This window comes from Bactrocera latifrons, unplaced genomic scaffold (genome assembly GCF_001853355.1).
Source record: "Bactrocera latifrons isolate USDA-ARS-PBARC rearing strain unplaced genomic scaffold, ASM185335v1 scaffold_257, whole genome shotgun sequence".
NCBI lineage: Eukaryota > Metazoa > Arthropoda > Insecta > Diptera > Tephritidae > Bactrocera > Bactrocera latifrons.
The window spans coordinates 51753-66206 of NW_017536152.1; the positions used below are offsets into that span (position 1 = coordinate 51753).

At 36.0% G+C, this 14454-nt stretch overlaps 1 protein-coding gene across 2 annotated transcripts in view; it reads right to left on the bottom strand.

The window, feature by feature from the left end:
- Nucleotides 1–14454, bottom strand: part of LOC108969554 (neuronal acetylcholine receptor subunit alpha-7) — a 69777-nt gene that overhangs the window by 17791 nt on the left and 37532 nt on the right. For both annotated transcript variants that reach the window (XM_018934339.1, XM_018934338.1), the window contains exons 4-7: nt 13743–13852; nt 10342–10522; nt 4053–4128; nt 3392–3586 (exon numbers count right to left, since the gene is read on the bottom strand). In XM_018934339.1, the coding sequence (XP_018789884.1) occupies nt 3392–3586; nt 4053–4128; nt 10342–10522; nt 13743–13852 (562 nt within the window). The remainder of the gene's footprint in view (nt 1–3391; nt 3587–4052; nt 4129–10341; nt 10523–13742; nt 13853–14454) is intronic.

Below are 14454 nucleotides of genomic sequence, written 5' to 3' on the forward strand. Positions count from 1 at the left end.
GGTCATGGGCAAAGCATATTATGGCATGCTTTTAGATGCTCTTACCGCATCATTTGCATAAATTTCGTTGTTCAAGAAAAAAAGTAAAAATTYCATAGCTTTTCACCGCAGGCATATTGTTGTTGTTTTTTTTGTTGTAACAGAGTGTGAAGTGTCACACGTACAGCATGTTTCTAAAGTCATGGTAATGCTCGTGTACTTGGCACCTGCTGCTGCGTTTCTTTTCACTTAGCTTCAACTGCTTGAGTTTGAGTCTCCACCGAGAATGTTCGAAGTAAATTTTCAGCTCTTGTGCGTATTTCTAGTAAAAAGAGGGGAAATGTGAAGACATGTTAGACTTTTATTTCGTATTCAGCTTCCAAGCTCACTTTTGATGCGTTTTTTTCTATTWYACCTTTTCCCTACATTCKTTTCATTTTTATACTCTTGCAACATGTTGTTTCAGAGTATAATTGTATTGTGGACCTAACGGTTCTACGTATCCCCAGAAACTAAGCGTTGTATCGTTATATATGTATRTATATGGTCAGGATGACGAGACGAGTTGAAATCCGGGTGACACCACCCCCATACTATCAAAKTTTCCTGAAAGAAAATTTCAGAATTTGAGTCTTGCAAGTTGCCAGAGTATAAMATGTTCGGATGCACCCGAACTTATCCCTTYCTTGCTTGTCATATATATACACGCGCATGAATGTGTTAGAGATCCATTGTTTCTTGTTCTACAAGTTTTTCAATGTGGTTTTGTWTATATTTATTTAGTTTTTCTTTCTTACTTAGTCTCAGTAGACGCTGCAATCCGTATTTGATGAGGAAACAAAATAAACTTTTCTCGTTATTCTTTTCAAATAACTATTGACTTTTGCCACAAAGTTTAAGAACTTTAGGAATTGAAAAGTGCCTTTGCAAACATTTTCCTCAAATATGAGATACTCTTTTCGTCACAGATAAGAGTTAGATCGGTGATACTATTYGATGCAAAACTTTTCGCGCAAGAAATATTCGAACATTCGCCAAGATTCGGTTTGTTTCTTCGGCATTATGTACCTCATAGCCTCAAGGATACTGATWTTGCTGCTGAATGCTTATTTTCAGATAAGACCAAGCTAATTAAAAGCTCCAAAGGTTAAGATTAATAGCTTGGAAAAAGACTGAGAAAAGTTCGTCAATGAAAATGTTGTTATTGTTTTTGAGATGAAAGCTAGCCACTTTCCRTTTCTTGGACAGCGCACGGCTGATTCATATCGAACCATTAGACTTAACCGAGACGAAGAATCAATTCACGGTTAGTAGCAAATGAGCTCATGTAATTATTAATTATTGAGAGTATGATGAGCTTCGTATATGCTATCATAGAAAGTTCTTCATCGATTAAAGTATTTGGAATTTAAGGCGATTTACTACTATAGACAAAGCAATAACTGATATTGAAATCAGGGATAGATCAATGCAGGAAATACCAAGCACTTGTATCGCTGTGCGAAGACGGTTGTGGTGCTAGCAGAGCGAAAATGTCTTTGTGTGTCAGTTTGCTTTTGCTGTGCGACTCCGCTCATTAAATACACTTTTATTCGATGACACATGGTTGTATGCATTTCTGTTGCTGTCGTCATATTGCAGTATTCATCAACTCCCTTGAGGCTTCACCAGCGAAACTGTGCGCGTTCATTTCCTCTTTCGCTCATGCTCCCATTCCGAGCACAAAGAGAAGCGCCTGCATACTTGGGTGAGGGGCATTTAAATATTTGCAATGAATTAYTTTTTTTYTTTACTTTGTTGCTGTTGCTTCCCTTTGGGTCAAGGTTACTGCGTCCACACGGCGTGAGTGTGTTGGCTTTACACACATATATGCTGSTGAGTTATTTCAAAGCGCGTCTACTGCCACCTAAATTTCGAAACATTTTRCYGTTTTACCRYTTGGCCGTAYCACCAGCGTTTGTTATGCTCTAGATGTTTTATTGTTGTAAGCGCCGTATAGTTGACATTGATCAGAAGTGATGGCATTTTATGGCGTTCTCATTTGCTGATGTCGACGCGAGCTGGAAACAGAGCTTTATAGCCTTTCAATGCCTTCATTCTTCTTTCCACGCTATGTTTATTCTCTTTGCTTCTCCCTGTAGTTGAAGCATACATATTTCGCTTGAGGTTCTTATACTGGATTTATGTTACATTTATCATAATTTTTTGACAACCACGCTTGTCGCCACTTCGTATCCCGATCCTTTGCCCACTACTCTGCGTTATTTTCACGTCACGTAAAGCGCGACGGCTGCGGCCTGTTCGATAGAGTTTTGCTGCTCTCKAGTAAATGCGAAATTGATTAAGTTGCTTCAGCTCCACTTAGAAGAAACGTGTTTGCCGCGCTGATGCATACAAATACGAGTAGCAAGTGTTCTCTGTTCTTTTCAGTAAGTTTCGTGAAATCATCAATTTAAAATSAAAATGGAAATTTCTTAGATTCCTTGAATGGACGCACTTTAATGCGCTTTCAATCTCTACAGTGACGGCAACTATTATTCTAAGATTTAAAAAAAAAAAAACACTTTTTTACGGTAAGAGTAATGTGTCACAATATGCTTTGCCATTACTAACATCTTCTGTATTGAATAAAAAAAGATACTCCTAAAAGTCTTAGTTCCTTTCCTTCGAAACTCACTTTCCGTGAAAAAATTTGTGCAGCTGGTGATGAAGTTCGAGATCCAAATAATGGCATATTGATGCATGAAATTTCTATGGTTCCAATTGTGAGCATCTTTTTCTGCTCTAAATGGCAGATGATAAGAGACAAACGTATTTCAAACTAATTTGCAGTCTATGAAATAGTAAAAATTAAAATAATATTATTCCTCATTAATATTTTCGTAAGCCAGAAGGCTCTATTTGTTAATTGCTTTGTTACTGAAAGCCAGCGATTTGACGATCTATGACCGATAAAAGAGGCTTGTTGTAAGTAATGAACTTTTTGCCAGTGGACCATGGCCTGTCAGCTGCTTTAGGGATCTAAATTCTACCTATACTTGTATTATAATATGATGCTTTGTTTGATCTAGTTATTGGAGCTCCAGTTGACAATGAAACTGCTACTGTCAAAGAACCCTAATGCTCACAGAACCGACAAACTCGACAAAGTGTCCAAAACGTAAAATATATGCAAACCAGTGTTAAAAATAAAATTTGTCAACGATTTGAGTTCGAGGGAGGGCATGCACTTTAAAGGTTTAGAGGGGTGAAGGGTTACAAGACTTCCAAACACAAATCTGTCCAACTTTAAGAGAATGTTGCTTAAGACTTCAAACAATTTCGTTTAAATTTACTAGGGAGGTAGGGTAATTTTATTTAAATTGCCATTGCCTTTTCGAGGGCACAAAGTTTACGGACATACGACACTTACCGAGCGAGAGCTTCTCACCAGAATCGGGGGGCAGTGTGAACCCTAGCAGTGCCATTGAGGCTATCAGTACGCACGGCACAATTAAGTTAAAAAAATAGTACAAAGTTTTCCGTCGTATTAAAATGGCGAACGTTATGTCAATATAAGGTTCTGGGCAGCAATTATAGTAGATTTCATTTCGTTTACCGGGCACGCCTGCAAAGAGAGTGCAAAGAGAGCACGATCGTCGTTGCGATTACGAATGTAAGAGAGGGTGAATGGTTTTCGGTGTTTTATTTTTTGGGAGAGAGAGGGAGAGAGAGAAAGAGAAAGTTGCGCATTAGATAGGATTAATAAAAAATATGTAAATTTGAAATTGTGCATATGAATATTTAAGAATGTTCAAATGTAAATGAGAATTGATGAATTGTTAATAGTTTGGTAAAAAAATATAGAGTGATTTTTTATTGCTTGTTCGTAGAGAATTTTTAGATGGTTCTCTTTTTTAACATGAGAAGTGGTAAACATGACAAAGCAAGAGCAGAAATGAAGAAATTTACTATTTTTTTTTTTTATAAATTGTGAGTTAATTAAATTGTTAGTTAATTATATAAGATTATTGCGAGATTATTTAAGAAAGTTTATTTGAGACTACTAGTTGCAATCGCGAACTCTGTCTTACCTAGCAAGTCCCATTCGCCATTCGTTATGAAGCTTGAGATGTCGCCGCCAGCTTCATCCTGCAATTGCAAATCCAGCTGGAAAGATAATTAAATAAAAGTCCGCCAATTAAGCACACACATTTTAATTAAACAGACCAATTTAATTTATATAAACTTCATTAATCATTTAACTCAAGTTTCTGTTTAATCACCTAACACCCAACACCCTTCCCAGAGCTGTTGGGAAACGTTAAAAAAAAAACGGCAAGTAAGAGCACTTTGTACAATGGTTAACCGACCGCCGAAGTTCAATTAAGGATTGCGTACACTTAACATATAAACTACTTCAATAGATGCAAGTAAATCGAATATTAAAAAAGCTCTAACTCACCAAGCAACGAGATAAGAGTGATGTTAACTGGCAGTGAGAATAAACTTAGTTCTAGCCGAAAAAATTGACAGCTTTGAAAACTGGAACAGAAATGAGTATAAAGTAATTCATCGAAGATTTTTTCTTGGACCATGTACATATATAAGAATGCAATATAATATTAAATCACTAAAACGCTCTAAAGGAACCCACGTAGCCTTGCCACAGTTAACAAACGTGAGAGAATTTCAAGTTCGCTCTTTTGCTCACATATTCGTGTACAAATATTTAGCATTTGCTTTCGAATTCTGACGTCTGACGTTTCTTGCTTCTCTGCTGACAGTTAGCTGTCACCGTAGCATTGTTTGCTCATCGCTTTGTGAGTAGCTGAGTTAGTTCGCTCGCAAGGTCGCTTTTGGCCGACGGGCAAACGGACAAAGCGCGGACTTGTGAAACTTGCTGCATAGGAGTGAGGAGTAAGAGGAATTTTGCTGCGATGTTGTGTGTCAAAGTGAAAGTTTTCATATCTGCGCAGCAACAACAACAACCACAACTACCTGTGTCGCCTGCAAGTTTTTACAGTTACGACGAGGTTTAGAATTTTCGCTTGTATTTATTTTATGCCGTTGCCATTATTACCGTTATTTTCATTATTATAGTTGTGCGTTGTTTACAGTTTGAATTTTGCAAGGCTGGATACAGTTGTTGCTTGGCATTGGGTTGTGGCCAGTGCAGAATCCTTCGAATTGCAAATAAGACAGAATTTTCGCAATTCTTTTTTAATTAAATGCAAATACAAATGCTTAAGGGGAAAGACTCATTCTTTAGAAGTTGGTATGAAGTGTAACCCTGCGACTGGTGGCTACAGAATCGACCGTCAAATTAACAAAACATTTGCCAGTTTTCTTGAAAGACATTTCTTCTGATGGAATTAGAAGCTTTGTAGAAACATAAGTACGTGGAGGTCTGCATCGGCCAAACTCAAACTCAGCAGCTTTATAACTGAAACAAGAAAAGTAAGTTAATTAATAATATCGGTTATTGTCCATTGTGAACATCAATATTAATTGTAAAATTTGTTCTTCAGTAAATATGGTTACACAAATTGCAGCTTTTGTATACTAAAGTTCGACAATGTTCAAAGAGTGGTAATCTCTATTCGGATGGTTGCAGTTATATGGCGTTCACTGTAAAGTTTTCATTTCTGGACAAACCTGCGTTGGAATTGGTTTAATTTGCAAYGAACGTGAGTCGCCTTGATACATGCATTGTTGTTGTATTTCGCAATTTCATGAAAATAATGTGGCTGACCTAGGAAAATTGTGCCTCAATCAAATGCTATTCCGGCAATATTGGCACAACGTTGCATTTCTTTTATGGAAGGYCAAATAAATTCGAAATTTAGTCACGGCCAGTGCTGAGCCAACATCATTACCTAACAGAGAAATTTGCGACTACATTTAATTGAAGTATTGAAAAATTATTATATTGCTCAAGGAACTAAATAGTGCCTACGGTCCAAAAGCTTCATGGCAGCTAATCTGCTCGTGGAACAAAAGCGAAATCGCAGAATTCACATTTCTAAGTTTGGCTTTCTTTACATGAATCGCTTGTGTTCGCTGAGGAATTTCTCATTTTCAATATAATTCTTCGTCTGCGGCTGGCTGAGTCAGCGAAATGAAATTGGCTTCGATTGGAATCAATGCAACTTAATTTATTTCACCAAACGGCTCCGTGAAAGGTGTGTTAGTGTATGGGCTGTGTGCTTGTAAGCTTCTAGAGCAGTTTGATTTGTAAAGTTTCATTAAACTGATAACGCCTAATTGCATTTTGAAGTTTCCTTTAAACCCCAAAAAAAGCTGAATTGCTTGCTGTCCGAATAAATCGAGAAGTCTTCAAGTCTTAACTTTGTAGTGTGTAGTGCTGCCATTGGGAGGAAATGTTCTTAGTCTTCAGAAAGTTTATTTCTAAGTTCTCTTTTCCTCTCAATAGTAGCACTAGTCACTAGAAAGTTAGGAATTCGATTGAAGTAAAAGATCTTACATATTTAATTTTAATTAGAAAATATGTGCGTATGAAGCGTATAAGCAGTGCGAAAATAATGCAGCGTTACGAATGTTAATACTGTACTTTAACTTTGGAAACTCTAAGAATCTTTTGAACGCACTTTTTGGCATAAAAGGTTAATTAAAAAGTCCCGCCCTACCATCGTAAAACACATTTTTTGATAAAATTATTATTTTTTTACTCAACATACATAATTCCTTTAAAGGGTGCGACACTCCAACTTTTCGAAACAATTTTTGTAGCACGATTTAATCCTTGCTTGAAATAGACAAGAGTTTTAGCGATCACCTCTTCATTCGGCGGTGGATATGGAAGCAATTCCAAACCCAATTTACGGTCGCCCAAAATTCTTTTGTGGACTTTTTTGATGTTTTTGACGGTAACATTCTCTTTAGGGAGTTCAGTGCGTTCAAAATGTCTGCAGTGCTCATTTCACTACGTTTACAGCATACCAATTGTTGATAGTTGCTTTTCCTGAGGTTTTTGTTTCAACTCTACTTCTCCCTTAAAAAACCAATATTATATCAACGCGAGAAATGCATTTTTATCAATTTTTTTACGCAATAGCCAAAGTTTCTGTACTCAAAATGAAATAGTTCACCAACTAATCGTCCAACAGCTGTCAAATTTATACACATACCTTCCAAAGGTTAGGGCTAACTAAAAGTCGTAAGGATTCAGTTCTAGCAGCACTATCTTTGTGTCAGGCCGCGGAATTTTCAATTGACCATCAATGTATATTACATAGGTGATTAGGTACTTGTTGTTATGTAGTTAATATTTATATTTTTTTCGTACACAAATTGTTGTAAATTAATTGTTTTAATTGAAACTTGTTTGTATAATAAAGCTTAAAAGGTTTCCAATGTCAGATGTTTAATATAATTTTGTTGCTATGAACGGTATACTATATATCGCTACCTTCACTGCTTTGAAAATGTATTATTATTCTATGTATATTCCATCGTAACTTGTATTTAATGTAATTACTCGCTTTTTCAATCTCATACTACTCATTTACAACAACAAGCGATTTAAGATACAAGCAATTGTTAGCCACATGAGGTCAAAACGGTAAATATCGTTCAACTCAAGCTTGCCTATCAGCTCTCCCAAGAGAACGTATAAATTGCTATGACGGATATCCGGCTCTACTGACTCACCCCCACGACTACTTAAAAATGCTTATACAGTTGGGTATGTATGTATCAGAGTAACCGTAAAAATGTGCTAGTTTTTTACTGAATTCCTAACGATTTGTGCCCTTGCTTCTCCCACACATAGTGCAACAAAAAAGTGCGAAAGTATTTATTTGAAATGTAAAAGCGACAAAATCATGGATTTAGCCCAGTGGGAAATACTCACAAAATGGTGTCATGGCGGCATACATATTTGTTGTTATTCTTAGTTCAGTTTTGCAACAAGGTTATCCGCCCAATGAAGTTATTTGACCTCCGGCGCTTAAAAGCCGTATTAAAAAGTCAGTGAAAGGCAAATGAAATATTCAACAATATTCAGCTTTCATATATTAAGAGAAGTGTGCAAACACAGCTGGAATAAGGGTATATTAGGAAAAAAATAATATCTGAAGTTAAAAGAAAAACACAGGTGAGCCAGCTTAAACCTTGCGTCGCTCTCTGACCAAGTAGGTGGGTACAGTATTCCCGAAAACTTCGAAATGGAAAATACGAAAGCATATAAAATTTTCCAGAAAGATGTTTTCGTGCAAATATTAATTTTTCAAAATTTGTCTATGAATTTAAAAGATCTACAATGACTAAACCAGTTTTTCTTGGTGCTAAAGGTTTCACTGTAATATTTTTCTMATAAAGCAGTCTCTCTTTTAACAAACCTCGTGAATTGTTATTCAACAGACTTCCATGGTTCATTTAGTGTTAGATAATTCGCAGGCTCTCTTATTGATGGAGAACTGAAGGGTTTCATTGGGCATGTTTTCATTAATAACTATCCGAAATGGAGATAGATATCTTAGTTAATTTTCACGTAAAGGCAAATATTTAAGAGGGTATTCTACTCTAGAATTTTGAAAAATTCGATTTTTTTCATATATTTAAAGTTTAGACCCTTAAGAACATATCCTACAAAGGATTTCTAAAAATTAAAATTATTTTAAGAGCTACAGTTACTTTAGTGACGCAGTACCTAGCGCACCAATAAATGACTTAGACTGCCTTAAATTTGACACACTTTTCTAAACGCGTTTTTCTCGAAACTACTTTTTTCACCCGGTACCGGCATTATTTTAAGTTCTATACAACCGATTTACTTGAAATTTTGTGTGAACCTTCTTTATATAATCCTTTATTGTTCCTACCAGCATCGTGTCAAAATTTTTGTTTTTAATAAAAAAAAAAAAAAAATCGTTTTCCCTGAGGTAGGGACTATAACAGCATCCTTACTGATTAAGAATTTCTTTAGATTTTTTTTTCAGACCACCAGGAGAGTCAGAATCAATGTCACCAGGATATGCCATTTTTTTACACCTGTATCTCCTCCCCCCTCTAATTATTTTAATTTTTAATATTTCAAAAAACTGTCCAAGATTTGATTTCTATTCACAAATTACAATACAAATTATTTCAGCGCTCCTCTCCACGAATTCAAGAGTTAAATAGCGATTGACTTGTGTATTTATTTCCAATAATTCGCGATCTCGATTTACCGCCAAACGCCAACATTTATCAATCTCTCTGTCGCCGCAGAACCATTCCGTGGATTTGCGAAGGCTTTTAGTGCCATAATAAATTTAGAATTGGTGATGTGAAGTATCGGCAAATATGCAACATCGTAGATTTTCAGCCGAAATAGCCCATATGTCTATTTGCAAATGCGCATCGGCACTTAGTCCGAGCCACACTTAGCAGCCGCGAAACAACCAAAAGCTTTCAGGGTGTCACTGCAATGCCAACTCTGTTGCAGTCAACGCCTTTGGTAGCGTCGCAGAATTCACGTGGATAACTGAAGGAGTGCTCCTTACTTTGTAATATAAATTGTTTGTGTTTGTTGTTGCAACCTAACAACTTTTGTTTGAGCTAAGTTTCACTGTTTGGTGATATTCGAATTTCGGTGAGTTTTTGGTTATATTCATTGAGGAATATCGATAGTTCAGCTATTGTTGCCATCTGTTTGCGCTTAAATACTTTTGAGTGAGTTGTTGCAGTACAGAACTTATTTGAAAGAGTGTGATTGTCTGGATTTACTTTGAAGAAAAATATTTATTTGTTTTATAGTATTTTCAAAAGTTCTGTGTAAATCAAGAGATTAACAGAACTTGGTGTGCAGTGGATTTCCTCCAACTACTTCCCGCTACTGAGGAGAGAAATGCATTTCAGTTTGTTAAAAGTTATGACGAGTTGCGAAAACCGCCCAACATGTATGATTATCACGTATGTATGTAGGAAAAGGACATAGAATTTCAAAGAATTTCTCAATGATATTTTTACTTTGCACTTCCTTCTAAATTGAAATGAAGCCTTCAAATAATTTGAAAACAAAATAAATCCTGTGTCATCTGCTCATAATGATGACACAGTAATAACGGTAATTACACTGACAACCATCGCGACTGGAAAAAACAGTTTGAATTACAAAAAGAGAATTTACAGAAGAGGCAAGTGAGTAAATTGATGACTGCATCRAGCAAATTAAAAAGCCATTAAATTAGTTCCACCAAATTACATCGATGAAATTGCTCGCAGCGTGTAAAAGCGGTTTGTGTTTCCATTATTGGCTATCATTTGTGCTTTACTCAATTTTTCCGTGCTAGAAATTTTATTATTTTAAACTTTGATGTTAATTAAACGAGTTAGTTACAGTGTATATGTTTTCCGATAAAATGTGTGAGAGCTCACCTGAAAGCCATCATACGTCCAAGAGCCGAATTTCATTTCACAGCGCTGATCGTCGAATGGGAACCACGTGATGTCGATTTTGCAGGTGGATTTAAAAATGCCGGGCGGCACGTACAGACACGAGCCGTTATTTCGTACCACAACATTAGTGGCGTAGGTGCCGTCGAAACCCTCATCGGCGCTGTGGAAAAGGAAGTCAAGTTAATTCATAAATGTTAAGTGAACTACTGTTTTCAATTATAAAATCTAATCGAATTTTTGAAGTTTCTTAATCGTGAGAGAATTATTTTCTCTTAAATCTTTGTGAAGGTAAAAAGTTTTTGAAAAACCTAATTTATTTGAGTTCACGGAGGCTAGTTAGTAAGATTCAGGTCTTTAATCATAACCTCACAGTAGCATGTAGTTTTAGGAAAGTTTGAGCTTCCCTGGAAATAGTAGGGAGTTTGGTTGAGTTTGATATTATAAAACATATATAGATCTAGCTCTAGAAAAATTCTCTAAAGCCAAAATAAGAGAGCTAACGTTCGTCCGTAGTAGACTGAGAAGTGCGAACATGTGTTCCGTCTGAGTTCTTATTATTTTCTCGTCGCGAGTTGTGGATGACAAAGAAATAGCAAATCGAATTAATGAATGAGAAAWGTAAAACCCAATGAAATAAAATAAAACAGAGGTAATAAAAACTATATCAAGGAGCAATAAAAGCAACTAATGAGACAAAAGAGAAAAAACTGAAGAAAGCAAAAAAACTTGTTGAAACTAAAATTKTAAAATAATATGCRCTATATTCAAAAGCTCATATGGAATATGTTAGTGTAGGGGTAAACCAAGAGAGACTATGTACGAAGTGTGGAATGTGTGGAAGAGACGGATGAAGGTAATAACAACGGGAAGTTCATTTAGTGCGACCGACGTAAGTTAGCACGTGACTGACATGCGGAAAAGTGAGTAAGTGAAAAACAAGAACAATTAATGTGCGTGTATGTATGTGCGGCGTGGGCGAATACAATGCATCTCGGGGATATTTGCGCAAGTCAAGGTTTCCAAAACTGAACAAAAAATAACCAGAAGGCAGAAAGGTCGTAAACTGTTGCTGAAATGAAAATTCCGCCAAAAGTTGGCGGTGAAATACCAGAATGAGAGAGGGAGGGAGGGGTGCTGCGGGCAAATTGGCTTTACTTGACAAGGCTCTGACAACCATCTATTCATTATATGTATTCATTTTTATTAGGTCTGTATGCCTTATCATAAATGGAGAAATAATATAATAAATAATTATATTGAGATTATTATTCCTTTGCAACACTCTTTTACACGCGTTATTTCTTGGTTRATACTAAGTTTTATTTTACGAAGACACAATTATGYTATATTTATGGCATATGTGGGWAAAGCACAATGAAAATGTGTGGCATAGGCGCCATTACTTTTCGAAGCGCTGCAGTGCTGATATTGACTTGACTGTGGAAACATTGATGATTTATGTGTTATATCGGCGATGCCAATGTCCTACAGTCATGCCCASGCATAGTGGGGAAGAGAAAAGTGCAATAAAATGTGTCYCGGTGAGGTAATCGAAAAMGAGGCATATACAAGGAGAAGTATATAAACTTGTGCCCAGTAGGAAATATGTCAAATATTACTTCATTCGTACTCTAARATATTGCTAGCRAAATATYTTAAGATTAGCTCTACTCAYTTTAYAATCTTTATAAAGAATATTTAGTTTTTCCTGAAGCCACGAACTTATAATAAAAAAATAATAATAAAAAAAACGAGAAAAGAAGACTTAAAAGAAAAAATATGGTCATGTGAGACTTCGTATTGCGAGTGGGTGTATGGTGTGTGAGTAACGGATTATAGCAACTTTGTTTCTGAGGGCGCGGTACTGACTTATCACATGCTCATACWTTTTGCTTCGCTTTGAATGCGAGGATTAACACGACACGACTTTATAGCGACACGCCATATACAAGCATTTATGCGTGACCAGATGCTACATACCCCTAGGAGCGCTTCCAAGTGCAAAGAGCGAAACAATAAACACAATTAGTGCTGATGTTGGCTTAAAGTTTTCATTGAAATATTAATTTCGCTGCGTTCTGTATTCCATTCAAGCACACGTATGACATATTTTTTGTACGCAATTATTATATGTGCCTCCTGTTACGCTGCTTGTGAATATTTCAGTCGGCATCGACAATTAAAACGCCAGAAATCGTGGGTTATTCGAAAATACTACGCGTGCCGCATACTTTATGAGTATGAGCACTACTTGTACTGTGTTTCAGGTTGACTTTATCGATGAAAATAAGAAATGTCTCAATGAAATGCAGGAAAAGCTATTATAAAACACCTACTATATAAATTCTATGACTATATTGTTTTGCGATCGATATATTTCTAAACAATATATTTAAGTTAGTTTCCTTACTGATGAGCTTTGAAATTATTTGGTAGTCGAAAAAGTTTTTTCGTATTATAAAAATAAGTTGAAGCTTGATTAGAAATACGAGAAGACTTTTTCGACTACTCAATATGTGATATACATAGATGCCATACAAACTGAATCCTCGATCAGAATCACGGGCTTATATGGATATTTTTTTCTTCAATGATCTTTAAGAAATTTGGCATGGATTATTGTTTAAAGCAATGGTACAATTTTCGAAGAAATTGTGCAGATCAAGTCTCTATAGCATATACTATAGCTACCATACAAACCGAACAACCAAAATCTGGTGCATGTATGGAAACATATAACATTTTATTTCTCAAAATATCAAACTGAATGATTAAAATCAAGTCCCTATAAGAAAAACCTGTTTATAATACAAGAAAAAGAATATAATATCTGGTGAAATTATTGAGATCGGAACAATACTATATATCATACAGCTTGTGAATGCTATTCTAGCTTCGGATGTTTTTTCCATTTTTTTTTGCCTGCTAGTGCTAATAGTAAGAAAGCCCAGAGCCACGAACTGATGAAGTAAATAAAACACAGATTATACACACATATGAAATTGCAACGGCGAGCTTAGAGCCAAACTAAACAATGAAAAGAAGAAAATTACTGTAGTGACCTGCATTAAATGCTCAAAGACTTTAACTTGCCTGCAGGAATAAATAAAATAAGCTTTTGAATGGGATAATCATCGCGCCCGGAGGACTAGTCACTGCAGCGCTAAAGGCAGCTCGGCAGATGCCATAAACAGCATTAGCAGGGGCAACTACTACAAATGCAAGCAGAGTCTTTTTATTGTTTGCTGTCAGGACGGAAAGATAATATGGGTTTGCTCGAATATTTCTGAAGAATTCTATGTTTATACGTATTTGTGTACTTTTTTCGAAGCTTTTTCATTACCTGCTCGTCGTTTTTAACACTAAAATAGTTTACTCACCTATTGTACATGAGCACATCCGGTTTCCAAAGTCTGTGCGGAGGAATTCGGAGATCACGTACACCGCCATACTCGCTTGAGTTCCAGCGCAGGTTCATATCATTCCATTCCTAAGCGGTAAAACAGAAGCGTTGAGTTATAATAAGGATGAAATATTATTCATAATTGCTTTCAAAGAAATTGTGAGATTGTTTTAGAGTTAGGAATCCAAAATAAATAAACTTTATACATTTATGTGTGTACAATTTCTTCATTTGGATCCCTAACTCTCTAGTAAAACAATTCTGAATAATATTATAATTTCAACAGCAATCATATAGTCAATGCTTTTACGACCGTCACGGTGCTTCAAGATGTATTATACAGCAAATGCGCTCTAAATTAAAACAACAATCGAGCGCTTTTGTTTCAGAACCGCTAAGCCGTCCTAATTTTGGCAACCCGTTATTAATAGTGCAGTGTTGAATTGTTTGCTGTGCTACAATGAAATTTCTTAAGTACATGTGTTGCCAAAAGTAATCACTGAGCATTTGGCGTAACCGCTAAATCAAAAGCGATATGCAAAGCGGACAAATTGCTTGAACGAACTTATGGAAAATGGAAGGGAAGGAATAGCGTTTATACAAACACTCGCTTTCAGTTACTTTTAGCCACTAATTTAGATTTCAGCGAGTGCATAGTTTAACATGTGAGCGGGTTTGACGAAGGCACT